The sequence below is a fragment of the Plectropomus leopardus genome, chromosome 4, assembly GCF_008729295.1.
Source record: "Plectropomus leopardus isolate mb chromosome 4, YSFRI_Pleo_2.0, whole genome shotgun sequence".
NCBI classification, from domain to species: Eukaryota; Metazoa; Chordata; class Actinopteri; order Perciformes; family Serranidae; genus Plectropomus; species Plectropomus leopardus.
In genome coordinates this window covers 16,396,793-16,424,025 of record NC_056466.1, presented here as the reverse complement: position 1 = coordinate 16,424,025, position 27,233 = coordinate 16,396,793, and the positions used below count along the sequence as shown (strand labels likewise).

Sequence of the window (27,233 nt, the reverse complement as noted above, 5' to 3'; positions counted from 1 at the left end):
TTTACATAAAAAAAGGAAATTTCAAAACGTGTAGGCTACAATAAACAAAATAAATCATATAGATACAACCGTAAAATATTTAAGATATAATAATACAAAATCATCAAATTCAACCTATTCACCCATCCTAACGGGATCATATTAGCGTGTTATTCCTGCTGTGACTGAACATGTCCACGCTGTGTGTGAGTGTGTGAGTGAGTGTGTGTGTGTGTGTGTGTGAGTGTGTGTGTGTGAGTGTGTGTGTGAGTGTGTGTGAGTGTGTTGGCTGTTGGGGTCCTGACGGTGAGTGGCACCACCTCCGCCCACAGCAGAGAGAGACAGAGCTGAGGACAGACTCACTGAAACTTCCAGTGGACACGAACTAACTAACCCATGTTTCACTGACCGTGTTGACCGATGAGCTAGCCACATTTCTAAAGAGTTCTCGTACATTTTATTTATTTATTTATTTTAGTCCTACATTGTTTTAAATCTCGATGGCTGAATCCCGGCGTGAAGAGGAGGAGGAGGAGGGGGAGCGCAGAGATCTGCGGGACGTCCGGAGCAGGAGCCAGGCAACAGGTAGCACTGTTGGGAATGTAACAGGCTGACAACCCGACCCGTTTCCTGAATCATCTAACGGAGTTTTTTTTTTTTTTAAAAAAAAATATGGTGTCAGTTCATAGTTTGCTGTCTAAATGGAGCATAGCATTTAGATTTTTGAGAGCGGAGAGACAGATTTATCAGCCTGCGTTTTCAGACTGACAGTGCAGTGAGTTGGATCATTGTTTTAACCCTTTGAAACCTGAGCAAATTAGTTTGATTTCTTTCGAAAACATTAGGACAAAGCGAAATGGCCTAAACATTAGCAAGAAATTTGTGAAACGTTATAACAAAATTACCTGAAAATAATCACATATTATTTTAAATTATATTTTTATTTTAAATTATATATTTGTGTGTGTGTGTGTGTGTGTGTGTGTGTGTGTGTGCATATATTTATATGTGTGTGTTTTCTTTTTTTTATAAGCCAGATGTTTAGAAAGCTAGTTTTCTGGACATTTCCCTTATTTTTAATCTAATAGTCACCTTTTACTTATTTTGTGTTTTGTTTTGGGTTTTTTTTTGTTTGTTGTTTTTTTTCCTTTTTTTTTTAATTTGCAGGACATTTCTTGCCAAATTGTTCTTTTTATTCTTTTCTGTGTTTTTGAAAGAAATTAAATGATTTTTCTCATGTTTTAGTCAAAGGCATCTGAATGCAGCACAAGAAAACTGAGGTACATCCAGGTGTTTCAGGGTTAGAAGAACTTGGTTTTGCATGCTTTCACTAATTTACTTGGCTGCAAATCACTTTTTATTGTACATCTCAGCTGATCATTTAACTGTGGGTGTATACTTTCCAACCATCCCAAGCAGCCATTGCTTTTTATGTATTTATGTACCAAAAGGAAAAGCACTTAACAAACTCCTTAATTTTAAGACATCAAGTCTGCATTCACTTTTATCAGTGACATAATTGTTGTGTGGGAACATGATAGCAAAAGTTTGGTGTTTGATTTTCACGTGCATGCGGAAATCAGTGGAAACTAACAGAAGGAAAAACACATCAAGCATTAATTATCGAACAGTAAATATGTAAAGTATGAATGATTTGTAGATAGGATAATAGCCTAGCATGCAATAATACACCCTGTATGTCCCTTTAACTTCTTAATTACGTTTTTGTAATCAGAAGCTGTTCAAACAGACAAACAACTGACTACAGTCTATACATACATTTTTTAAATGTTAGAATATCTGTTTGATATGGGTTAATATATTGTATAAACCAACTTGTTTTTTAAAATATTATACATTTTAATATCTCTAAAGTATGTTAATATCTGTGCTGGGATGTTTCTGGTTCTCCTTCAGTTGCCATGAGACACAAACCTCTAACACAGTTTGAAGCAATGAGGCTGATTATCATTTTTTGGTCTCCGGAGTGGATTTAAACTAAAAACGCTTAAGCTCAAAGGCATTTTTGTACATTGAAGACAAAAACAATAAAGGACACTTTGTTTCCATTTGGTTAAATTGCTAAAATGACAACCAGTTCACCTTCAGTCATAAACAACCTGATTAGCAATGGATTGACAGCACAATATTTACTTTTGTGTCATTTTATCAGTGAGTTCTCCATGAAGTGAAAACGTCATTAATATCAGCCACTGATGGATTTCTCAGAAAATGATATTTGTGTGTCTGTAATAGTTAAAAAGCTGGCAGCAACAGTCACCACACGGAACAGAGATGAAAACCTGTCTGTCACCTTATTACAGTAACAGTACACTAACCTCACCCAGTGGTTATAGACACTTCGGTCCACACACCTCACAGCAACATGTGTCACTTAAAGGAAACAAATCTGTTGTTCCTTTAAATGTTGGCTTGTTTACAGAATTGTTGTGTCAGTTTTCAGCCTATTATTTTATGAACAAACATTCATTTTCACATACGAATACTGAAACTGTCTCAGGTCTTAGTTATAATTCCCCCTTTATGTCTTTGTTCCTCCTGATTTTTCACTTTCTCGACCCCCCCGTGCCCTGCCCAGCTTTCTGCAGCCAGTGTGTCAGCTCAGACAACACACCCCCACCCAGCCACACCCTGACCCCACCAGCTGTCTGCATGGGAATGCCAGGCAAGCTGCTGTGTCATGAACAAGCTGGACTTGTCCATACTTGATGCAGTTTCCATCCTTTCAGAATAATGTGTTAATACAATGCATACCACCATCATACCTCAGCTTTATAAATACAGGTCAGGAACAATTTCAGGTAGTTTCCACTGTGAATCACTCGTCTGCCTTGACAACATCTAATCTTCTCTGACTGAAGGTCCACATCAGCTGCTAAAACTGCGTCATGACACCACTTGTTTGTAAGTGAAGGTGAATCTGTTTTGCACAATCAAATGTTGTTTGGTTTCAATATTGAATATAACCTCACTATGATGTGTAACTGAATCAGTAACCCATGCTGGAGACTTTAGCCAAAGTTGTAGAAAGATATAAAGCCTAAACCTCAGACGTTTAGCCGCCTCTGACTTCAGTACTGTGAGGTTCTGGTGTTGGTGTTGTGTGACACTTAGAGGCAGATTGTGTTTCTTTCTTTGTCTTTGTTGCCAGCCGTTTCACCAGCTGCTCTGCGACTGCTGCCGCTGTGCTGAGTAATGTCAGCATGTGTTCAAGTGAGAGCGCGGCTGTGAAGGGAGTCCTTTCCTGCTGACCTCAGCAGCTTTCTTGTGTGTTTGTGGTGTCTTTCATGTGTCACTGACCCACAGAAACCAAGGGATGTTTACAGATTAAAAACACAATCCAAATCCTTACAAAGTGATATAGAGTTTCACCAACAAAACTGGCAGGGTTTTCCATTTTCTCTAAGTTGAATGTTTGAAAGCCTGTAGATGGTAAATTACATTGAAAGTAAACAATTCCCCTCTGTGGCAAGCATTGTTGAAAAAACACATTTTTTAAAATGTGAAACTGCTTTATTCTGTGTTTTTGCTGGTTTAAATGACTGGGTCCATTTGTTTTGGAAAGGAAAAGACCTCTGTGGAGCACCAGTAAAAAGCCTCCTCAACATCTGTATCTTAAGTTATATAAGTAGAAAAAGTGAGCACACATTCGCAGATACTGGGGTAGTGGCCTGTCGTCTGAATTAAATCACCTGGTCTATTTGATTTGAAGAGGAAGAGACCTCTGTGGATAATTCGGCTACCAGTAAAAACCTCCTGAACTATGAACACTGAAGGAATTCTAACCAGGAGAAGTTTCAGCTGGTTGCAATCAGCAATCCTCAATTCAACTATAGGATTCATGTGTGGAATATCACAAAATCGTTTATTTATCATTTTTAATGGATCGTGAAAGTGCATTAACCCCACTGCTTGACAGCTGTCTCGCTTTGGTGTCACACCATTTGCCATCCGTCCTTCACCTGATGTGAAACTCAGGGTGTGTTTCAAATAACAAAGTTTTTCTTTTTCTTTTTAGTTACTATGGGTGCCCTCACAAAGTACATACTATTGCATGTACACATATCGGGACATACTACCCCTTCATAACGCTGCGCCCTGAACTTTGACCCTCCTGTTCATATGTTTGTTACCATGGAGACCAAACAAAATGCCTTTCACCCAGTCTGTTTGAGATGGAGATCAACCCAGAGAGTTCTGCTGTTGTTACTTTGCAGTGTCTAACTTTTAAGCTGCATACATCATAGATTCTGACATTTGATATTCACGGAAATAAAAATAATAAAATAATTATAATAATAAAATTAGCCTAAAATTAGCCTACACGTGCTTTTCTCTATCATTATTTTCATTTTTTGTTGTTGGTAATCTTTATGATTATTTTGTGTGCTTGATTAATATTCCTGTTTTTACCGTTCGAGTCAGCTGTCAATCAGCTGTCTACAAGCTCTCATCTATTTTCGGCTCAGTGTGCATGATGTATCTGCCGCACAGAAGATTGTGGGTCAGAGGAGCCACAAAAGCATGCTGGCATGCATACTGCAAAATCCGACCGGATGTAAAAGAACATCCTGGTATTTTTATGGCAAACTGCATTTGGCATACAAAGTTTTTATTTGCCATACCATATAATATGGTCATATGCATGTAATCTGAACTACATGATATGTATGAAATGTTTTAATAAATTCATGGTTTGCAGAAATGTACAATGCCAACATTTTATTCTGGCATCTGAGCTGATAGACAACATATCTGAAATGCTTTTAATGATTGGACCAAGAGGGCTCCTCCGGTGCTTTGAGCAGCTGCCCAAAGCATCAGAGAATATCTTCAAATTTTGCCATTTTTTAATGTAAGGAGCTAGATGCAGGGCTGAGTGTTTCTCCAATCATGAATGATTGAATTTAAATCTTGTCTTAATAATTTGTAGATTTTTTTTTTATTTGTCATATTTCTTCATACTTTTTATCAAGTTCATTTACTTGTTTTACAACAGAATTCCGCATATACAGTATTTTCTCTGTCACAATTGATTCAGTTATTATTTTGTATTCTTGCAGTATTTTTTTTTTTTCAGTTTTACTCCCCGGTAAAGTAATTTGAGCTATGCTAACCAGGATGAAATATGTTATATATGTAAATTTTGATTAGTTTATTGATTTGTATCATTTGAATTATCAGCCAAACAAACTGAACTGTGATTTTATGACTCTGCAGACGTACAATAAAACCTGCTGAGGTTAATTATTGCAGTACCTTTAGACTATAATGCCAGTTACGAGTGGCACAGAGTGTCCTGAATAGGCCCGTGACCTTTTACTCTGTGGGAAAAAGACAGTGACGGTACAGTGTCGTGCAGCACAGCCACGACTTCCTGAATGACTACATTCCAGTTCATGAGATTGGCCAAGTAAACACAGGAGAGCTGAGGTATCACAGGGCCCTCCCTCTCTTTTCTGTTGTCTGTGGGTGTGTGACGGCTGCTGGCTTCAAGCTTTCCGTCATGCTCAGACACTCACTCGATAGACCAGGAGGGAGGATCCTGGTGGATTTATTCCTTTGATGCAGAAGATTTCATATTGATTCCTCACAGGTACGGGCATCACTGCTTTGTATTATATAGAAGAGGGCAACAACACATCACATGAATAAGTGAAAGTAAAATTAACCAGAGTACTGTGCTATTATATCATGTATTCAGAGTGCATATTGACAAGGAAATGGTGACATGTGTGTGTGGAGTAACAGAGCGTAACACTTTGTCTGCCAGTTGCTAAAACACTTCTTTCTGTGCAAAAACTTTCTACTCACACGGTGTTAAAATGTAACTTGAGGCAGCAGCACTGTGGCTCTAATAGATAACAAGTAACAGGTGTGACAGGTGGATTTGACTGCCAACAAGGTGCTGATTTCAGGCTGGAGGCAGTCACAACAATGCTGACTGCAACCACAGCTTGTGTTTTTCCTTTAATATTCTGTCACAAATATTTACTGTCAAATACAAGGAAACAGGTACTTTTGATTAGATTAGATTGTTTGCGTTGCTGATATTGCTTTTTATACAAGCTGTTAACTAATGGACTTTAATGTGGAATCAAATTTAATGTGAAAACAGTAGATACAAGAAATAATAGAACTAAGTGTATTGTGTTAAAGCAGAAAAGTACCACTTAATATCACTTTAGCTGAGCAAGGCTATGGAGAGTACAACACATGAAATGAGGGGCTGGGGGGGTCCTCCTCCAGGACATTTTGAGTGTCAGGCACTTAATTTTCAGTGTTCTGTTGATTTTTTTTATTCCTTTCCTGCATTCATTTTATTTTTATGCTGACTTTCCTCTTAACTAACATAATGTAAATCTGTTTCAGTGGCCCTATTCCTCCGTTATTGTTACAGAGACACATTAACACAACACAATATCTTTTGGCCATTCTTTTAAGAAGATGATCAGTGCAGTTATGTTTATAAACATTTGATTATTTTGCCTATTTGTTACAGTACAGTTAATGTTCTACTGTATTACGTGTAATAGACTATATTAAATGAAAATGAATGAAATGTAAAAATGAGGAAATGTATAGCGTTTCTCATGATGGCATGATAAGTAACCACCGCTTCTTTGTAAATTTAGATACATTACTTTGATCTAACTGGTTCATCGAGATTTAATTGCTGGTCCTGCTGGTTAGGTTATGGTTCTTGTATTTCTCCTTCATCAAGTTTTTTCCGTAAGTAGCAGCAAGTAGTAACTGAAATGAAACAATGACCTAACGTGAGAATAAGTAGCTTTTAAAAGATGACATTGTTCTTCTTAAAAAGGAGAAATTGAATTGAAACGCACCCAAATATTCACCCTTGCTACAGCCTTACTTGACTGGTAGCTTATGATGGTTAATGTTAGCACATTATCAATAGACAATACTAATTCTGTCTGCTGACCTTATGTCTCCTCTCTACTTCTGCTAATGTCACGGTATGTTCGAGCTTTCAGCATCATGGTTGCTTGTTGTGGCCACAGTGACCGCCGCTCAGCAAAGGTTACGCAGACTCGCTTTAAAGTTCTGACTCTCAGCTTTTATTTGAAGGTATTTTGAGGCCCTAAATTTAAGGGGCTAAGATCAAATCATAGTTATTTTTTATATTTATTTGCTAGTCCTCTCTCTCAATGCATTTCTGAAGTTTAGAACCAACACACAACAACAGACATTTGATATCATTCCTGCTAATACTTTGCTAATCCTGCACTGCACTGCATATTTTTGCCCTCAGGTAATGTTCCTCAGAAAGTGAAACACACAACTGGCAGCTGCATTGACATTAAAGTCTTCGGTTGCCTTGTATTTGGGCTCACTGTCCTGCTGCAATTCACTAAAATTAGAGAATAATGAAGGACAAGTGACACTTCAAATAGAGTAAGCTTTTTATTTAGGATGGTTATGAACACATTCAAACAACCATAATGCTGAAAGCTGTGTCACAGTCCTGGGACTAACAGAGTATGGATATACCATGAGACAATATAAACATTCAACTTCTGGATATATCTGGTCATAGTGGGCAATGTAGCAAACCAAAAAAAGACTGCTTTATGGTCATATCAGATTTTAGCGCAATTTTTACATCAGTGTGATGTCCTGATATGTCAGATATTTCACTTATTGGACTTATTTTGATCCCTTAACATACTATGAATGTATTGTGTTACGATATATATTAATATTGCACTACACATTCTGTGATAGAGAATTTTTTATCTACAATCCTGATGCTAAAAAAGCCGAGTGCCAAGTATTTGCAAATTCTATATTCCCGCTCCTTTAACAAACTGCACTTTGAAGTGGTATCACCTTCATGACACTGATGCTGATAAGTGCCGGATTGTTATCTTTGTTGCTACACATCATTTTAAAACCCTGCACTTTTCTGTTTTCCTCTACAGATAATCCTGAAAGAACCAAGACAGATCATTTACATTCAAGGTGTGTCATTCTTCCTTCAGCCCTTCTTTTCTTTGTGCATTGCAACCAAAGGTTGTAGATCCACTAACAGTTGTTAAGTTTGGGATCTCTGTTGCTGGGAACAGGGCACTTTCCCTTTAACAGTCAGATCTGCTGATGCTGGTGAGGTTGTGAATGGAGCAAACAATGCACTGATCTATCCTCACTGACGAACACAAGGTCAACATGGGGACAAACACGTCATGCTGCTTTTTATAGTTGTTGTTTACAGACATTAAGGGAAGTTGTAGACCTCATACAGATCTGGAAACCTACTTAAAACGCATTTTAGATCACACAGGATGGCATTAAGATCCTTGTGTTTATCAGCTCAGCTAATCAATGAAATAAACCTCAAGGTGATGAGACGAGGGTGAGGATTGTTCCCCAGATAGTTTACATCACTCTCCTACAGTCGGCCCTTAATGAGCAGGATGTGTGTTAATGATGCGCCTGCCTCCACTGTCAGGAGACCTTCCTGTCAGCAAAATCACAATCTCTTCACTTTTGAAAGCATAAAGACATGGGATCTTATGGGTATAATTTTGCTGCGATAAAATGATGCAATTTAAGGATTATAAAATAATCTTCACCCTTTGAGAGGGAACAGCCTGAGGATATGTTTGCCTTTTGTGTGGACACAAGGTGTCGAGTAGAGGAGAGTCATATGTGCTGTGTTTACCGAGAAGTGGTACCTTTCATGTTTTTGTAAGCCATGTGGATTTTAACTGAGCACATGAGCATTGTTGGATGTTATTCTTGTTCGTGTAAAGCTGAAAGTTGTCGCCTTTTACAATAACAGAGGTATGTTTGGTGACATAAAAAAATCCTTGAATTATCAATCATTTGTTGAATAGTACAGGAGAGGATTGAAAAAATTCTTACCTAAATAAAACCATAAAGCCATTCCCTTAATTTAACCATAACTATTAGAACTAGCGCTGTCTGCATTTAGTAAGATATAAACAGCATCCAAGCCATTTCTACCATTCATATAGTTTTCATTATTAATTTCTAGTGATTTTAATGCAGTTTGGTCACTATATTTATCTTCTTGTGTTATATTATGAATCTGTAGACACTGTAATCTGAAATCATTTTTATATCTTTTCCTTTTATTGTTTCAATTTCATTTTCCTTTTTATTCTTTTTACCTGTCTTTGTACAATTCTTAATTTTTCAATGTATTATCATTTTTCTCCATTTTTTATTGTCTTTTTTTAATTAAAAGTTAGGTGTATGCTTTATTTTTGTATAATGTGGCATCAGCAGTATGAAGTAGCAACAGGGATATTGTTTGATGTTGCTCAGGGGCGAGTGAAGAGATTTCCTTTAAAGAACAGAGTCACCACAAAGGCATGCACCTGTTATGGGTCCCACACCTTAATGATAAATGAACTTCCTGTTCTGCTCTCTCTTCAGCCAAGGGCCCCTGTCTTCTCTACGAGCTGCTATCAAACGGAGTAAGTTTGCAAAAACTGAGCTTCAGCGACATTTTTAGATCCTGTAGAAGCAGGATTAATTCAGTTAAGATGCTTTTATGTAGAAAATGAAAGACCTTAATCAGAATTGTGTATCATGATGGGGGATGGTAACTTTTTCAGGATGAACAAAATTTCTTTCACCAGAAAAGTGACGATACAGATGGAAGTGAAATTTTAATGATTTCCATTCAGATTTGCTAAGAAAAATTTATAACACATATGTAACATCATCTTTCTTCTTTCAGCAAGAACAAACTCTCAGAGCGACCAAACCAGAGAAAGAAGGTAATGTAAACAAATTTCTAGAGTATAGAACTTTAAAAATACTGCTGATGTCTATTTCTGGATCTGGCATTTAGCTTTTCATTGATGCAGTTTGAAATAGATGACTGTGATTAAATCATTTTTTTGCAAGTTGCTTTGCAAATAACGCCAATAAGTGCACTTCTACTATGGTGCACTTTTCCACCAAGTCTAGGACAGAAAAAAAGTTAGCAACAAGAAATTAATCATCTGAAAATGTATAATCTGGTGATGTATTTTGGTGCAATGAATTGGTGTGATAGATTTGTGTGGTTTGTATTTCAGGCGACCAGAGATCACCATTGTTTCAGCAGAACCATTGGCCAGTAACACCTGGTTCTCAGGAGCCTCCGGGCTTTTCCCCCGTCCTCCTCAGTCCAGCTGGTCTGCAGGCATCCAGGCTGTTTCACAGGTAGGCCTCGTCAGACTGATGGCGTTTGATTTCATTTGGTTGTTTTTTCATTAGTTAACATGCTTGGTTCTCCAGACCTGCTAGGATAAAGTGTTTTATGGCTATGGTTTGGTGCTGAACAACAATAAAAAACACTTAACATAAACAGAGCACAAAATTGTCTACTACAAGTCATGAGTTATAGGTGCAGTAGCTTGAAATTCCCCTTTTCAGAAAGAGTTTTAATTTTATTTTCCACGAAAAACATGAAGGTCTAGATATCATTTCAAGACCCTTCTTTGCACTGCCAAGAATGAACTTTAGAAATTTGTTGACCAAAAATAGCTTGTAGAAATTAAACATATTTTATCAAAAAAAGTCTGGATGCAGCCTAAAAATATGCACTAGTTTTTTTAATTTCTAGAATATAAACTAACTAAATTTGTTATAACCCTAATGTAACCTCAGAATCCTCAACAGCAGCTGTAGTGTATGAGAAAATAATGTGTGCGGCTGTGTGAATCCCTCTCTTTTTCATGACTCAGCCCCCACCATCCTATGACCAGGTGATTCAAGAGAAGACACAGGAAGAACACACTGTCAAGCCCACTGCAGCCCCCCGCAGGACCCCCTGCACCACCACAAGTGCCACGCAGACTGACCCTCTGAGTGACCCTCTGAGTGACCCTGTGAGTGACCCTGTCCCACAGTGCGGTGCTGCTCCACAGCCAGCAGGAAAAAGACCTGCAGGTGAGCAGAGAAGTATTCAGTCCCTTGACTGAAGTAAAAGTAGCTACTAATACCACCCTGTGAAAATACTCTCTTAAAAGTAGAAGTCCTGCATTAAAAATGCTACTTAAGTAAAGTAAGTATAATTAGGAAAATGTACTTAAAGTTTGAAAAGTAAAAGTACCCAATTCAGAAAAAACACCCCCTAAAATTAAAAAATATCAGAAAAAAGGAAATGACTTAAATGTTTATTAGAATAGTTGCAACTAAAAACACTCAAAACTATTTAAAAAAAAGAAAAAATAAAGAAAAGAAAATGACTTAAGTGTTGATTAAAAACTTTTGGCAAAATACCCAATTCAGAAAATAAATTAAAAAACATTCAAAAATATCAACTATTCAAAAAAAAAGAAACAAAAAAAAAACTCAATAAAATTGAAGAAAAGAAAAGTGTTTATCATAAATGTAGTGAGGTAAAAAGTACAATAGTTCCATCTGAAATGTAGTGGAGTAAAAGCATAAAGTAGGATTTAAGGAAAATACTCAAGTAAAGTACATGTACCTGAAATTTGTATTTAAGTACAGAACTTGAGTAAATTTACTTAGTTACATTCCAACACAGCAGGTGAGACATATCAGAATCATTAGGGGTGTAAATGTGCACTGAACTTCTCCTTTCTTAATGGCTGCATTTCCTTTCAGGTAAAACGCCAAAAAAACCACCACGTCCATCCCTGCCAAAACCAGCGGATAAAGTTACTGAAATACCCACCAACGAGAAGGTTGGAACAAATACTGCAGTATCCACAAACACTGGGGACAAAAGTGACTCCAAGTCAGATTTAAAGCAACTGAACCAAACAGATTCCCCTCACACCTGCAGCAGATCTGTCACTGTTCACTGGGATATTCCTTCAAATCATCTCTCTGCCCCTGCCGAAGCTACTCCCTCTAATTCAGACTCAGAACCCACTCAACGCCCCGTTCCACTTCCTCGAACGAAATCCAGAAAGCAGTCAATAACAGAAGAGGCCAAAGATCAGGCTTTGGTTAAGCTCAGTGAAAATTTTGACGATATTCACTCTGATCCAGGGGATGTCTCCTCCAATAAGTATTTGAGGGAGTTACTGGAGGCGTTTAGTGCAGATAACGAGTGTGAAGAACACGTCAACCAATCAGACGAGGCCTTGAAAGGTGAAGATGCTGACGGCGAGATGAATTCATCCCACAGTCAACGCAACATCAGGGCCAGGATCCAGGCCTTTGAGAGCCAGGCTAGCATCGAGGAGGGAAACGTGGTTGAGCCAGTCAAACCGGAACCGCGGCCCAGGAAGGCAACCAACAAACCTCTAGTTGCTGCTAAACCATCTGTAGCTCCTAAACCTCCATTAAATCCCAGTGTAGAAAATGACTATCAAAATATATCAACTACAAACGTTTCCCAAAGCCCTACACCAGCCCCCAGACCTCAGCGGCCAAAGAAACCTGTGGATGTTGTGAAAGAGGAACTAGAGACTTTATTCAAAGATAAAGCCATCCCAAGATCACGTCCCTCTGTGTTGACCAGAGCCAACAGCATCCATGAAGAGGACACTCCAGTTCCCCCTACGCCTCCACCAAAGCCTGTAAAAGAACCTCTGAGACCCAACCTTAATATAAACAACCACAACTCAGCCTCCATGGTCACAGAGAACGAGTATGTGGAGAGTCCAACAAGTGAGTGGCATTTTTTCATTAAAAGCTGTATATTGTGTGAGACAAAATACTGCTTTGTAAGACTGCACCCTCGTGAATATTTTCATTATAGAGTGCCCCAGGCATGACCTTTTTCTGTAGGCCAACCCGTAAGCTAACGTCGCCCTGGTTCCCTCGTCAAAAAGCCTATGGGATTTTTCTATAGGATTTTGGATTACTGAAGAAAATAAACTCTGTGGTAAACAAACGTTCAGCAAGATAATCTTCACAATTGTACTCCACTTTTAGGATTTAAAATATTGTTAGGCTAAAAGGAGCCACACTACGGCCGCTTCGCTAATGCTATGATGCTGTAAAGCTGTGTGTGGTGTGACTCAGCGAACACAGCCACTTTTTTTAAGACACATAAACGCTTCAAATTTCGCAAGTTAGGTATTTACTGGCATATTTTATGTTGCAGAACAAAATGTGAAAGTCTCTTCAGCTTGCGTTAACCACAGACCTTATTTCAGACTTCTAACCAAAAACCCATTCAACAAAAACCACTGACTTTAAGAAGAGGGAACCGGAGGAGCTGAAATGCTTATTCATTTCCAGGTTTTAGGACTCATTACTGAGGTATTCTATTGATTAGTCTATATTGTTGATCAGATCAAATATTTGAAATTAAGTTTTTTTCTCCATAAACATATAAAATAATGGCAGATGCCCATTATCAGGGCCTTAAACTCCTGCTGTCTGACCAACAGTCAAATAACCAACAGGAATGCATATAAGCAAGCTAATTTTTAGCTAGCAGTTCGAAAATATTTGGTATTTTAAGGTGAAGTTTGGTAAACTTGTCTATGCATTTTATTATTTTGTTAGAACAGGTTGTTAAAAAAAAAAAGAAAAAGGAACTACTCTCATGTCTGAATTCATTGCAGAGCTGCAATCTGGGACGAATAGCCCGGTTAGCTTAGCATACCAGAGCCATGGGCTAACAGCTAACCTGGCTCTCGACAAAATTCAAAAATACATAACACCTCTTAAGCTTACTAATATATTACTTGTCAAATATGAAGTAAAATACAAACGTAAAAAGTGTAATTTTTTTACAAGTTAAATGCTGTTATTAGGCTATTTTGTGACGGTTGCAGTGCGCAGACATGCTTGGTGGATTATTAGATTGTTTTCCTAAATAAAGATAGGAGGATAGAGGGCATAAATCCTTGTAATTCCATGAGCTATAAATCCCTGTTTTTATATATTTGACAGATGGGTTAAACAGTCAGATACAGAGTGTTAATTTGTAAGCTTTGGATGTCTCTGGATGTCTCTAGTAGTATTTTAAACTTGGGAGAGGACCAGGCTAGCTGTTTCCCCCTGCCTCCAGTCTTTATGCTAAGATATAGGCTAACCACCTCATCTCATTAGCCCCATTATTAGAGATGAGAGTGGCATTTATCTTCTAATATATTTCCCAAAACCTCAGACTATTCCTTTAATGACTAATCAATTAACAAAATTGATAATAATGTTGATTTAATTGGCAAAAAGTACCATTGTTTTGGATTACAAATGAAATACTAAAAGGGCTGTTTGTGTTGACATTATACGGCTTCTGAGCAGCCTCACTTTGGTCACAGCTTAAAAGTCACCTGTCTCTTTGTTCAGATCACATCTCGGTCAAGCCTCAGCGTAATGAGGACAGCAGTGGGGTCTCTTTCAAAAGACAAAGTATGACACGGAGACCAACCACCATCAGGGTCCCCAGCAAATCTGCTTCATGTGAGTCTCTCTAATGTGCAGTAAACTTTATATCATTGTTGAAGTATATGTGATTGTCAGAATAAGTTCAATTGTTATATTTGATGTTTGCACTTTTGTATTGCTATAGATGCAATGTTTATTATGCTTATAAAGACACTGTATTTTATAGTTTGCTGATGTCATATGTCCTGTATTTCTAATTTGGAAACATTTGGAGCATGTTTTCAGTGTGTCATTGTAAAGACAGATCTCTTCTCAGTCTCAGATAACTTTCAGGACAGTCCTCCCCCTCTACCTGCTCAGAAGCCCGTAGGCTCCCTGAACACCTCAGTGAACCACAGACAGAGCCAGACGTCCACCCTCCCCCACCAGGTATGATTTGTGTCACACTGCATGAACACAAACCTATAAACTCTGCAAATACAACCTCTAAACACCTCAAGTGAAAGCCCAAATGTGATATGATGTGATGATAAAATCAACCTTTTCTAAAAAAACAAAAAAAAGACATAGTATGTCAAAAATAAGTATCATAACATAACAGTATCATTTCACTTTGTTTTAAAATACTACGTTATTATTTTGAGAACCTTTCTCAATAATTTGACATACTAAGTTTAAACTTTAATATCTTTTCGAGGAAGTGTTTTTCAGAGATACTAACTAAATTTTTAGAAAGTTTCTCATCATTTTGAGACATTTTCTCATTTTGACATTCAAACTTAACCTCAAAAGTATTTTGAGGTTTCCCATTTTTTGAAATGCTAAGTAATTTTGAGAAAGTTTCTAATTTTGACATAGTGGCTCATTATTTTAAGAAAGTTTTGCATTATTTGATTGACTAATTGTATACTTTAAGTTAAGTTTTTGAGAGTTTCTCATAATTTTAAAGAAAGTTTCTCTATTTTTGAGAAAGTTTCTCATCATTCTGAGAAAGTTTGTTATTCTGACATAATAACTCATTACTTTGAGAAAGTTTATCACAATTTTTAAGCCGGTACTTGAATAATTCTTTTCAAGTCTCATTAAAAGGGTTTGCACTGTGCGAATATCTACTTATAAACTGCAACATGAAACATTTTTAGCACATTAAGTCTCTCTCAATCAGGTTTATCTTGTCTGTCAGTTGTGTAGCTCACCTGCTTCATTTCCTCTGCGCTCTACAAACAAAGAAACTGTTGTAGTCCCATGAACACATTTCCTGCAGTGGAAGCTAGCTGTGGCTGTATGCTTTGCATTGTGGCCTGGTTTCTATGGTTCCCAGTGCTGTGAGTTAAAGTGACAATAAAACTGTTCAATTGGGATTCTTCCAGGAGTCTTTCCAGTTTGGGACAGAGGCATCGTTACCACCCCGGTGAGTAAAGTGGATAAAAAATCGAGTGGTAAAATTTAAATATCATATGGTGTGGGTACAGTTTGCAAGGATGTCACCCAACTTGATGGTGTTGCACTTCAGGAGGCCGAGTTCAAGCAAAATGCTCCCACCTCGCCCACCTCCAGCCAAAACAGGCCCAGGAAGACCTCCCCCACCCAGATCCCATTCAGCATCATGGGAAGCTTCACCTAAACCCCAGGCACAGAAACCCCACAGGAAAGGACCGGTCTTACCTCCGAGGCCCAAGCCGGGCCACCGTCTCTACAACAAATACACTGTGAGAGAGATCCCACTGCACGACCACAGTTCGTAATCATGCTTCAAATATCACCTGATGGGCACCTGTTTCATTTTTGTTTTTTTTTCAACAGCTTCCACTCCCTCATGGGATAGCTTCCATTGACTACAACGGCAGTAATACAGGAGAACTGTCATTCCAGGTGTCTTTTACTGGCCTTACATAGAAATGCACTTCTAGTTTCATTCCTACAATCTCTTTAAAACAGCTCCAAGAGATCTATAGACTTGATTCGGTAACACTGAATATCTTTATTGATCTTTTAAATAGCAAAATGAAGTGCTCCTGCTGCTAGAGGAGATTGACCACAACACATTTGAGTGCCAAGTCGGAGACACCAGAGGCAGAGTCCAAAAGTCTCGCATGAAGGTCATAAATCCTCTTTCCTCAGCCTCACACTCCTCCAAGCCACAGGTAATTCGTCCCTCATTTGTGAGTAAATACACGTCTGATACTTGAGACTGTGTTGCCCAGTGGGCTCTGATACATTAACCCTAAAGTATCTTGTTCTCCCGACAGGATGCCGGTCCAGCTGGTTCAGGTGGAGCTGGTTATGAGCTGAAGGTGCAGGCTATATATGACTTCAATCCAGGTGACACAGATAGTTTTAAAACCAAACGGCTATTGTTTGAGCTCAGACAATAACTCTAAAATAAGACAATATATTAAAAGAATAGTTTGAAATTAATATTATTTGATTTCTTGCCAAGAGTTTGAGGAGCAGATTGATACCATGTCATTGTGTTACAGGGCCTATTTGTGAAGCAAGAGCCTTGAGGCAATTAGCTTACTTTAACATAAAGACTGGAAGCAGGAAAAACAGCTTGCCTGGCTCTCTCCAAACATCAAAATTCCCGTATGCAACACTCAGAGCATATCTGGGGTTTTTAAAAATGTATTTAGAAACAAATTGTGGCCATTACATCAAGTTGATGTACAAGTAATACAAACTGAGCATAGATCTCTTATGGAATATAAATCAAAATAAAGAAAATAAAGAAAAGAAAAACAATTAAATGAGTCACAGGTCTATTCATAAAATTGTATATGAGTGTTTTTGTAAATATGCAAATATGCATATTGTGGGCTGGCATTAACAAGTCTACATCTGTGGATAAATTGTTTGGCCATAATTATCAAGCTATTGTTATTTTCCCATTTTTTTATCCACCTGTATGCCAAATTTAATATCAGTATATTTCAGCTGTATAACTGAGGGTCATTTTCCAAAATATTTTTCCGTTATCCTTCCACAATGATGCTGTTCTGCCACCGTGGGTCAGGACCAAGTTATCAGCTCCACTATATCTTAGCAAATGATTGCTTGCTACTATATTAATGCTCTGAATGTTGCATAAAGCTCATATAACGCATGTTAATAAAAAAAAAAAAAAAATAGATACAGGCTGTCTTAAAATAATCCAAGTTAGTGTTTCACTGAAATTCCTCCCGTGATTGGTTGTTTTGGATTTGAAGGCTTTGTGCGTGTTCAGATTATGTGTATGAAGCCATTAACAGCTGTTTGTGTTGCACACACAGAGGGACCAGGAGAGCTGGGTCTGAGAGCAGGAGATGTTGTGACCAAGGTGGAGCAGGTGGACAGTGAGTGGTACAGAGGCACATGTAGGGGATCAACTGGTTTCTTTCCCGCCAATTACGTCAAAGTCCTGGTATGTTTTAACCAATAAAATCGTCTTTATGGTGCCTTTACTGTGGTTAAAGTTTCCCTACATTTAAGAATTTCATTATTATTTCTCCAATTAGTCAAATTCACCAAAACCTCTCCCTGAACGGAAACCCAAGCCACCATCCGCAACAGTCAGGTACTATTTCTACATCATAAACTGCCGTTAAAAACTACCTCAATGATTCATGAACTAGTGTGACATTTGAAATGTTGTTGACTCCCCTTAAGTGGTCCGAGATGTATGGCGAGGTTCGACTTTGAGGGCGAGAGCAGTGATGAGCTGACGTTCTCTGAGGGGGATGTGATCCAGCTGAAGGCGTATGTCGGACAGGAGTGGGCTCGAGGACAGAAAGGCAACTCAATTGGTATCTTCCCTCTTAACTTTGTAGAGGTCATTGAAGAGCTGCCTCTACCCCAAAGTCAGCAGAAGAGACAGTCCATTGGGATCGCACTGCCTGGTAAGATTATCTGGAAGCACCGAGACTAAACCCATTCATTCTGTTCTCTACGTGCTTATTTGGCTGCCATTATGTTGGCTGGCATTTCCCTCCGTGGCATGTCAGGAATCTGTGCCTCTGTTTCGATTTCATTAAAGAGCTGTTTAGAAAAGGTCTCAGGACACTCATGCAACAAGGGAGTTTAAAAATACTGAGGTTCCTCCAAATTCCTCCAATCATATTTTTACTGTTAGCTGTTGAACTATAATTTCTGGAGGTTTCTTTATATAATTAGGTACTTTTAAACTCAACATAGCCAACTAAACTTTAACCAAAAGTACAGTCACATAACGGTGCCTCTGATTTCCCTTTAATTAGCACCAGATCACATAGATAAAACCAGAAACCTTCCTAGGAAATCATTAGGAATATACGTCACAATTTTATTTCCCATTATGAAATGTATAATGCTTTTTCAAAGGCCTTTTAAATTAGCTTCTTGGACAGAACAAACTAAATCTTAAAAATCTAAAAATGTATTAATTTTTTTGTTGTTTTTTTATTTTGTTTCCTACAAAACCCCAAATTTAAATATACACAGTATACAAATACTGAAATTAGAAACATTTTTTAATTAGTATTAAAACTTAGCATGTAAACTCCCATTCCAGGTCACAAATCTCCACTAATTCACAGAGACAAAAACAGGAGTGTGTCTACAGGTTTGTTATTTTTATATTGTTCCCTGATTGCATTGTCTAATCATTTTCATTGTTAGTCACCTGTACACCATTTTTTTCTCCGCAGGCATGGTTGCTCCTTTGAGCACACACTCTGAGGTTGCCAAACCTGCTGAGGTAATGTATTTATAGAAACGGAAACATTGATAAGGATGACGTCACACCCAATGTGTTCTGTAAATTAACAAAAAATATGAGATAAAAGATGGTTGCACCTGAATACTGGACATGTGGACGTAAATATAATATTTCCTCTCTCATCTGGCTCTCTGTAGGTGTCTCAGCCCGGTGTGGAGTGGGTGGTGGCTCTGTATGACTTTGCCGGGAGTACGTATGACGACCTGTCGTTTCAGCAGGGCGACCGTATCCTGATCATTGAGCACATCGATGCTGAGTGGAGCCGTGGCCGGCTCAACAGCAGAGAGGGCTTATTCCCCAGGTCTTTTGTTGAGAGCTGCACAGGTATGAAGTTCTAATGATAACACAAAGTTTTTGCTTTAAGATCATTATTATTTACTGTAAATCAATCTGTTCAATCATTTAACTTATTGTTAAGGTGTCAGTAAAGACCCTGATCAATATTTTGGCACATTCAGCAGAAAACTTTCTCTTTCTAAAACAGCCTTATTGTCAGTATTTATGATAGGCTATAGTATTTTAGAGTATCTTTTTCATCTTTTCTTGTAATTATTTGATTCTATATGTATGTTCTTGACTGCTGTAGTGCTTTGCTTTTACTTTTTTTCCTCTTAATATGTTTATTATATGAATCAAACATCAAAGCTAATACCATGTAAGTGAAAACGTACTTGGAAATTAACCTTATTGTGATTCAGACAAATGTATGAAAAAAGGGTTCAGTAAGAAATTAAGATAATAAGGTATTCAATTACTCAAACATGTAATGGTTATCTTAATAATTGTAAAGTTGTACATTTAACAGCAACGATTGTCATTGGTTGTCATGCTACAACCAATGATTATTTTCATTATTAAGTCATTTGCCAATTAATTTCTCTATTGATCAAGTGATTTGTTAAAGTGCCCCTTTAATTTTACTAAAGCGGAAGGGGATGTCTGGCTGAAATTGCTTGTTTGACCTCACTGATAATCAGTTTGCTATTTCACAAATCAAAGAAAGCACCAAATACTCACGATTAAGTAGCTAGAAGTTTGCATCGTATGGTTTTTGTACTTGTATAATTAAAAATTTGCCAATTTTTTGTTGATTGATTTATCTATTTATTATTTCAGTTGTAATTGGCACAAATGGACAGTTTAACCAGCCAGCATCAGTATTTTTCATTAATTCATTTTATGTCTTCTTTAATAGGCAAGCCGTCGCCCAACAACCAGCAGAGTGGGGCGGCTGCAGGTGTCAGAGGCAGAGCTTTGTTCAGCTTCACCTCAGACTGTGATGAGGAACTCTCTCTGCAGGTTTACTGATAAATATTTTTATATATTTGCTATTTATAAATTGCATAAATTCAAAAATTAAAAACATCTATTGAAAGCACTGCCATTCAGACAACTTCTTTCGCTCTTCCTCTTTTCTCAGGTTGGGGACATTATAACAGATCTGGAGTCTGTTGATGAAGAATGGTTCCTGGGTGATTTGAGAGGGAAAAGGGCCCTGGTCCCTAAAAACTATTTGCAAGTACTGTGATAGTGCCACATGACCGTCAGGACGAACAAAGGACACTGTTAGATGACCAGAACTCAAATGAGGTCTGAGGACGGATGTTTTCAGCAGTGGAAGTGAACTGTCTTTAACTGGAATGCAGTATTTCATCTCAGAGTAGTGCAACTTTTTTTTAATCTGCTTGGTTAAATTAATAAGAAGTGTTAACTGAATTATTTATCATGGTTATAAATAAACGTGAGTAAAACTGGCAATTTAAATGTACTGGGTTTTAAATCTCAAGCAGTTTTGGATTCCTCACCAACTGTAGATTTGCACCATCTAGTGGATTGTCTCATTTATTCCTCATCAGTTGATACATTTTAACTGACGGCAGCCCATTTTCCCTTCACAGCCTGGTTTATTTATGACGTGGAGTAAGGTTCAAGTAGAGGTTAGACCACTTTAGGGGAATAAAAATGTTTCTGATTACTAACTCAGAAACCACAGAGTTCTGCACTGCTTCACTGATATTAGTCCACAGATTTTGAAGAAACTTCACTTCCCTTTGGTCGACTAAATATTGGAAACAAGTGACCTTCAATGCAAAGTTTGGCGTTTTATGCAGTTTAGGTTCCATGTCTATACTGCATATTCCCAGGTCACTAAAAATAAAAGTAGGCATATATTAAGTTCTGAGGGTTATTGTAATTCCAAGGTGTCTACAGGTATCAAACACATAACTGCTTTTTAAGACCTTTTAGAGACGATTCGAAAGACTTTTGGATAAATTTAAGCATTACAGGCAAGTATAAAAGAAGTACATATGTGGTCCTGTGCAGAGGTAGTCCTTGTGTAGGAATATGGTTATTAGTGATTTAAGTTATTCTTTATCTTGCAACTGTTAATTTAAGTAGAAAATTAGTTTCAGTGATAGGTTTTAAAGATATGTAGCATCAGAAACGTGAACTTTGACATAAAAGGGCTTGACTTATTAACAAAAAGTTAAGATACATTTTTGGTGTACAAACCGCAGAAATTCTAAGTAAAGACCAACTTTTTAAAGGCCTAACATTTAGAAAATTTAATGACATTTTACAAATGTATGCAGCCACCCTCAATCCAAAATGGTTAAAAAATAGCCACACCTTGTGTGATAATACTGCTTTAACTTTCTGTTGTGTCTACCTCCCTCACATGGGCATAAAACATACTATTTCCATTGCACAGAAAAACAGAACACAGTAGAGTTTGTTGGTCATTTACATTTTTTATTAAATCTGTCAGGGTGTTTTAAACTGTCTCCTGGATGGGGGGCTCATAGCCATCAGCCCTCTCCACCTTGGCTCCGGTGTCATCACCGCTTGCCTTCGCAGCGCTGCCGGCACCGCCCTCACCGTGGAGCTCCATCAGTTTGCCCACTGCAACACAACACAACACAAACAGCTTTCATCTACAGAGTTGAGGTCACTGACAAATTGAAACAGCTGGATGTTTAAAATAAAAACGGCAAGCCGTGCTGAAATGATATTTGCTGGAATCCCACTCAAGACTTCACACTCAGCACAACAAATCTGGAATCCCACTGAACTACCAAAAATCAGCTTCACCCTTTCACACAAAAAAAACAGAATGTTTTTCTAGTTTGGGAACATCAGCTGATCTCAATGGGTAGTAATCAGGTGGTCATATGGGACCGAAACAGTGTCATCATGCGTTCCCACAAGTGGTGTTAAGTAAAACTTCTCACTTACACTCAAACTTGGGCTTCTTAAGCATTTTGACTTTGCGAACGTAGACGTCGTGTAGAGGGTAGATGGACTGGCAGGCCTTCTCAATGTCCTTACCAACGCTGTCAGGGATCCTGGAATACGACACAATACACAACAAATTAATGCAAAGTGAAATCACACCTCCCAAACCATCAACAAATGCCCATATCTTGAAAGGATCAGCACAAGAAGCAATCAATAACTTTTAAACAATAAAGTCACCACTGACACCGGAAGCCTATCTTGAACATGCAACAAGAATTACATTTCGGTGAATCTGACATTAACCTGCAATGACTTCTCTGCGTTGTCGTAAAATTTAAAAAAAAAGATTTTTTTTTTTTTTTGAATAAATGGTCATTAATGGATGGGAGAAAGTGCACACGACTTACAGCTTGTTGACAACTTCCTTCAGGTCATTGGTCTGAACCTCACGGGTCATGATCTCCATCATCTTCTTGCGGATTTGACGGACCTGCTGGTGCTGGGCGTAGGAGGTCTTTCTGATCTGGTTGGTGCGCTTCTTTGTGAAACCCACGCAGAACAGACGCAGAAGGTAGCCGTCGGTGGTCTTCACGTCCACGTGGGCTTCAATCATGGTCTGAGTAGAAACAAAGATAGACAGAAAACATCCTGGTTAGACTTCCCAGGGAACAATTCCCTACACCAGTCTCAACCTGCCATCTTTGGCTGTGTGACGGTCCAGCGCTGTGCTCACTCCTCCTCAATCTGCTTCTTACAATTTCATAACTTCTGCATCAGACTGCAGTTTTGTTCGCTTAGTGTTGAGTATGCACGCTTAAAATTTAACAGCTTCAAGTTTTAGGAAAGCATGATATATTTGAAGTCATTAAAGGACATTTAATAACGTACAAACATCTCCGTTTCTTCAGCAGCACAATTTTGTAACCAAAACTATGTATTAATTGCAGCAACTAAGCTGATTTTCCAGATGCTTCTACTTATTTGCTTCAAAGCTATTTATGGTTAAAAATCCACCAAAACACCAGCCAAACAATAAAACACAGCCAAGCTGTGTTTGGGGATTATAAAATGCCTAACCACACAAGGTATATCGCCATCATCTGCTGAACATTATCACACAACAGGGAGGAATTACTGTCTTTTAGGAGACGTCACGCAGCTTTCTCACGACAGAAATCGCACCTCAGTGCAGTCTGTATCTTGATAATATGGTCCTAAATTCCACCACCCACACCACAAAGCAATGAAATCTGAAAAATCACACAAATACACCTGGTTTGTATGCTTTTCTCCAAAAACCTCAATCAATCATCCACGCCCTTATCTAGAAAAGTCTCTTTCGCTGCATTCAGGAGCTCTTCAGTACCAGTTTTCTGTTAACACTAAGGGTGCAACATTATCAACTTATCACAGTGCTGTAACTGTCAAAATATGGGACGATAATACACAATTACCGCTTTCATAACCAGATATCATGACCCTTAACGTAATGAAAATAAAATAATTTTTGAACAAATGCTTATTATTACTGAAACTTGCAAACACTTTTTTTTAATCGAAGTTTGTGTCAAATAAAAGATTCTCCATCTGGTTGCATTTTTTACCTTATACAATAGATAAGCAAAATGTACATGTATGATGACCGTAATTTAATAACAGTATGCCGTAACTGGTATAACGCTGCAACCCGAGTTAACACTGGAGAAAACTGGTACTGAAGAGTTGATCAAGCACCTAAATAACACAACTAACATTCCTGTGAAATCTTCCCGGGCAGTCCAGTTAACCTCCAGTCAAAACCCAACTTTACTTGCTCTTAAACTGTTCATAAAATCAGCTTACGCTGTAGGTGTACTCATCCACAAGTTTTCATTGTAAACATATAAACCTAACAGTTAACATTTTATTGTGTAAAGTATTAACTTATGAACGTGGCTAGGTGTTGAACCTCAAATATTTGACAACAAGTAGAGGTCAAATAATTTGATTTGGTACTGTTGCCAACACACACAATGCCAACAGTGAAGGACATGCAATACTTTTTTCTGAAACACGATAATTACCTGCCATTTCTTGACCATGGAGCACATCTTGTCGCGGGTCAGGTCCATGCCGTGGAAGTTGGTGAGGCAGTTCTTGCCCTGAACATCCTCGGTGATGAGCTTGAACTTGCGGAAAGCCACCTCGTCGTTCTGCAGGTCAGCGAGGCTCACCTCGAACACGCGTCCCTTAAGACCGTCTGAGGCGATTCCTGAGCGGATGGGAATAACAAACACGTTAGAGAAGAAGCACCTGTAGTGGATGTAGGCAGATCATCGGCCTGGTTGATTATCCAACTGGCATTTTGCTGATTATCTTTATTGGTGTTTTATTTTAATGATCGCCATGAAATTAATTAAAAACACTTACACTAACCAACACCAGGGAAGGCAGTGTGTAATACATGCAAAGAAAGTGTCCGCATGGGAGAAACTTTTGTAAAATCTCAGGGAGCTATTGTCATTCATGTTTTTATTTGAATGTTCACAAATCTTAAAAAACTTGCTGTTTATGATGCTGACAGGTTCACTTTACATTAAGTATTTGCTGAAGGCATTTGAACAAGATTTTGTGTTGGAGATTGCTATAATCCAAATACTACATTTCGACAAATATTTTTTATTGTTATGGTAATCAGTACCAAATATCACTTATAAGACTCAGTAAGTACTAATACTCAGTATGGAAGCTGAAAAACCAATATTGGTCTAACCCTAACCTGTGGTACTGAAAATAACACCAGAGTCTCTGGAACCATAAAAACTGGAAGATAAATTAAGTAACTGTTTCATTCATCTCCAGTATAACTAACACATGGACATCTAGAGAGGACATTATGTTATATTTTCCCCATAATTTTATGCCCAACTGTTCATATCTTACAAAAACTGGTCTCTAATCATTTCTCTGACACTTGTGTTTCATCAATACTAGCAGAATGCATGAGGGACAGCTGGCTGTTATTACACAAATATATCTACATAATGAAAATTTACACTATGAGGACTTACTGGTTCCCTGAGTCCTGGTGACCAAGGTCTTGCCAAGATTGCGGATGTTGAACATGGCTGGTGCCTTGACATCATACCAGTCCTTCTTGGAAAAAGGGTCCACACTGCAGGAGAGGAGGACAGGCACTTAGGACAACCTCGTGGAGCAGGAATGACAGATCAAACCAACAAAACAGCCAGTTGAGCAGTGAGCTTGAGAGCAGAGCAATGCTAAACACGCATTGCAAAGGACACAGCTCGAGTTAGCATGGTGGTTTTACTACGATCGGATCAATTCAACGGTGTTACTTACCTCAACGGCAGGGCTATACATTTAAAACACGCTCATGCGTCTAACAGCACCATACTCCTGATCTGTAATCATCCAATTGTACCGTGCGGCTGCCATATTGCTAAGTTTGGCTAAATCCGTGCTAACATGTAGTAGCTTTTAGCAAATGACCTAACTGATCGTAACTATGCAGCCAAACTGCCGCAGATCGTTATGTTTTACTAAGCAAAACCCACTACATTAAATATACAAGGCCTATTTGAACAAACTGAATTGTGACCAAGTACTGGAGCGCAGAGTAAAGGGGACACGGCATGTCACAACTCCATCCAGACACAGAGGCCGGTGACGAGACTAGCACTAGCCCTGTGACATCCGTCTAAAATCTGCTTCATCCTTCACGTTTCTCGCACCGAAGTGACACCGATGAAAAGGGCAAAGCCTGTTTCATGTTGCGATATCAGAATTGACTACTTACATCTTCTTTTTGGCACCTTTTTTGCCGCCTTTGGTCAGCCTCTTATTCTTGCCGACTGCCATGTTGGCTACAGGGAGTGAAAGAGGAGGAAGAAGGAAATACCGCGAGAAATAAAGAGACCGAACCAGCGCTTATCTCGCGAGTCCTCGTAGCTTCTCCCGGCGCCCTCTGCTGGTATAAGAGGCTTATTTGGGTATAATATAGGCTTCATAAAGCAGCTTTTACCACGTAAATAACCTTCCTTATAGTGTCCGTGGAAGCAAATAAACGCTGTAATGCTTTTAAGTTCATAAGCAACTGAATACCTAAATGTGAAATGTAGATGAAAAATCACCAATGGAGTATATTTTTTTAATTATTTTATTTTTTATAAGTATTTTTTAACCTTTTTTTCTTTAAAATAAGATAAAAGTTCGACAATAGAAAAGATCTCTTCAAAAATAATTCTTATAGGGCAAATATACAATTCTCAAACCCTTTACCTCACCTCACACCCCACAATTATTTTTTATTAATATTTCAATAGAAACAAAAAAGGAACACTGATACTGGGTAAATGCACAACATTTACAATATTATCATTGCCATTATTAGCTGTTGACCTGAGTTTGAAAATCAACTGATGTAGAAAAAGAACAAAAATAGCTTTAGTTATCAGTTTCTGAAGTCCTTTCACACATACATTTTTTTAAACTGAAAAACAAATTACCAACTTGAAGTAGGGAAACTCAAACCACATAAACAAAAGAATATGCAAAATACTTAAATGCAATAAATGTGACATTTGATAATTACTGGATAATGTTGCAATTACTTTAGATTTGAACTTTTAGTTGTTGCAAAATTCACACTGGTTCAGCCTATATTTGCTTCCCTACGTATGTTTCATATATTGTGTTGAATTCCTACTTTACAATAGGCCTTTTAAAAACAAATAACAATAACAACATAACTTGTAACAGTACTATTGTATTACATGGTTTATTAAAAAAAAAAACAACACAATCCCACTCTCTGAACAGGCAGAACCAGTCTCTAGGTGTGTAAACGCGTCATGTAGGTGTGTAGCTTGTTATCCAGCCAAACTGTCATTGTAACAAAAGAAAGAATTTTGTCTGTTGGTAAAATATAATCAAAGTAAATAATCTGCATGCGTATAGTATC

General features: G+C 38.0%; 2 protein-coding genes across 3 annotated transcripts; one reads left to right on the top strand and one right to left on the bottom strand.

Moving 5' to 3' along the window:
- Positions 1-394: 394 nt before the first annotated feature.
- Positions 395-20,788, top strand: sh3d19 (SH3 domain containing 19). Of its 2 annotated transcripts, none has more exons than XM_042485630.1 (21): positions 395-564; positions 7,944-7,983; positions 9,424-9,464; positions 9,731-9,770; positions 10,074-10,200; positions 10,746-10,929; positions 11,611-12,624; positions 14,260-14,373; positions 14,615-14,727; positions 15,669-15,709; positions 15,812-16,007; positions 16,102-16,170; positions 16,299-16,442; positions 16,548-16,620; positions 17,568-17,698; positions 17,793-17,851; positions 17,944-18,173; positions 18,960-19,009; positions 19,168-19,354; positions 20,226-20,329; positions 20,451-20,788. In XM_042485630.1, exons 1-21 carry the CDS (start codon positions 480-482, stop codon positions 20,556-20,558), a joined length of 3,150 nt encoding a protein of 1,049 aa, XP_042341564.1. In that variant the 5' UTR covers positions 395-479; the 3' UTR covers positions 20,559-20,788. The 2 variants fall into 2 exon arrangements, with proteins under 2 accessions (XP_042341564.1, XP_042341563.1); XM_042485629.1 differs by having other exon boundaries at positions 396-564; positions 10,725-10,929.
- A 975-nt stretch (positions 20,789-21,763) lies between these two features.
- rps3a (ribosomal protein S3A) lies at positions 21,764-26,174 on the bottom strand. Its single transcript, XM_042485888.1, has 6 exons — positions 26,070-26,174; positions 25,321-25,424; positions 24,334-24,521; positions 22,678-22,886; positions 22,268-22,377; positions 21,764-21,934 (listed from the first exon to the last, which is right to left on the bottom strand). Exons 1-6 carry the CDS (start codon positions 26,129-26,131, stop codon positions 21,807-21,809), a joined length of 801 nt encoding a protein of 266 aa, XP_042341822.1. The 5' UTR covers positions 26,132-26,174; the 3' UTR covers positions 21,764-21,806.
- Positions 26,175-27,233: the final 1,059 nt, after the last annotated feature.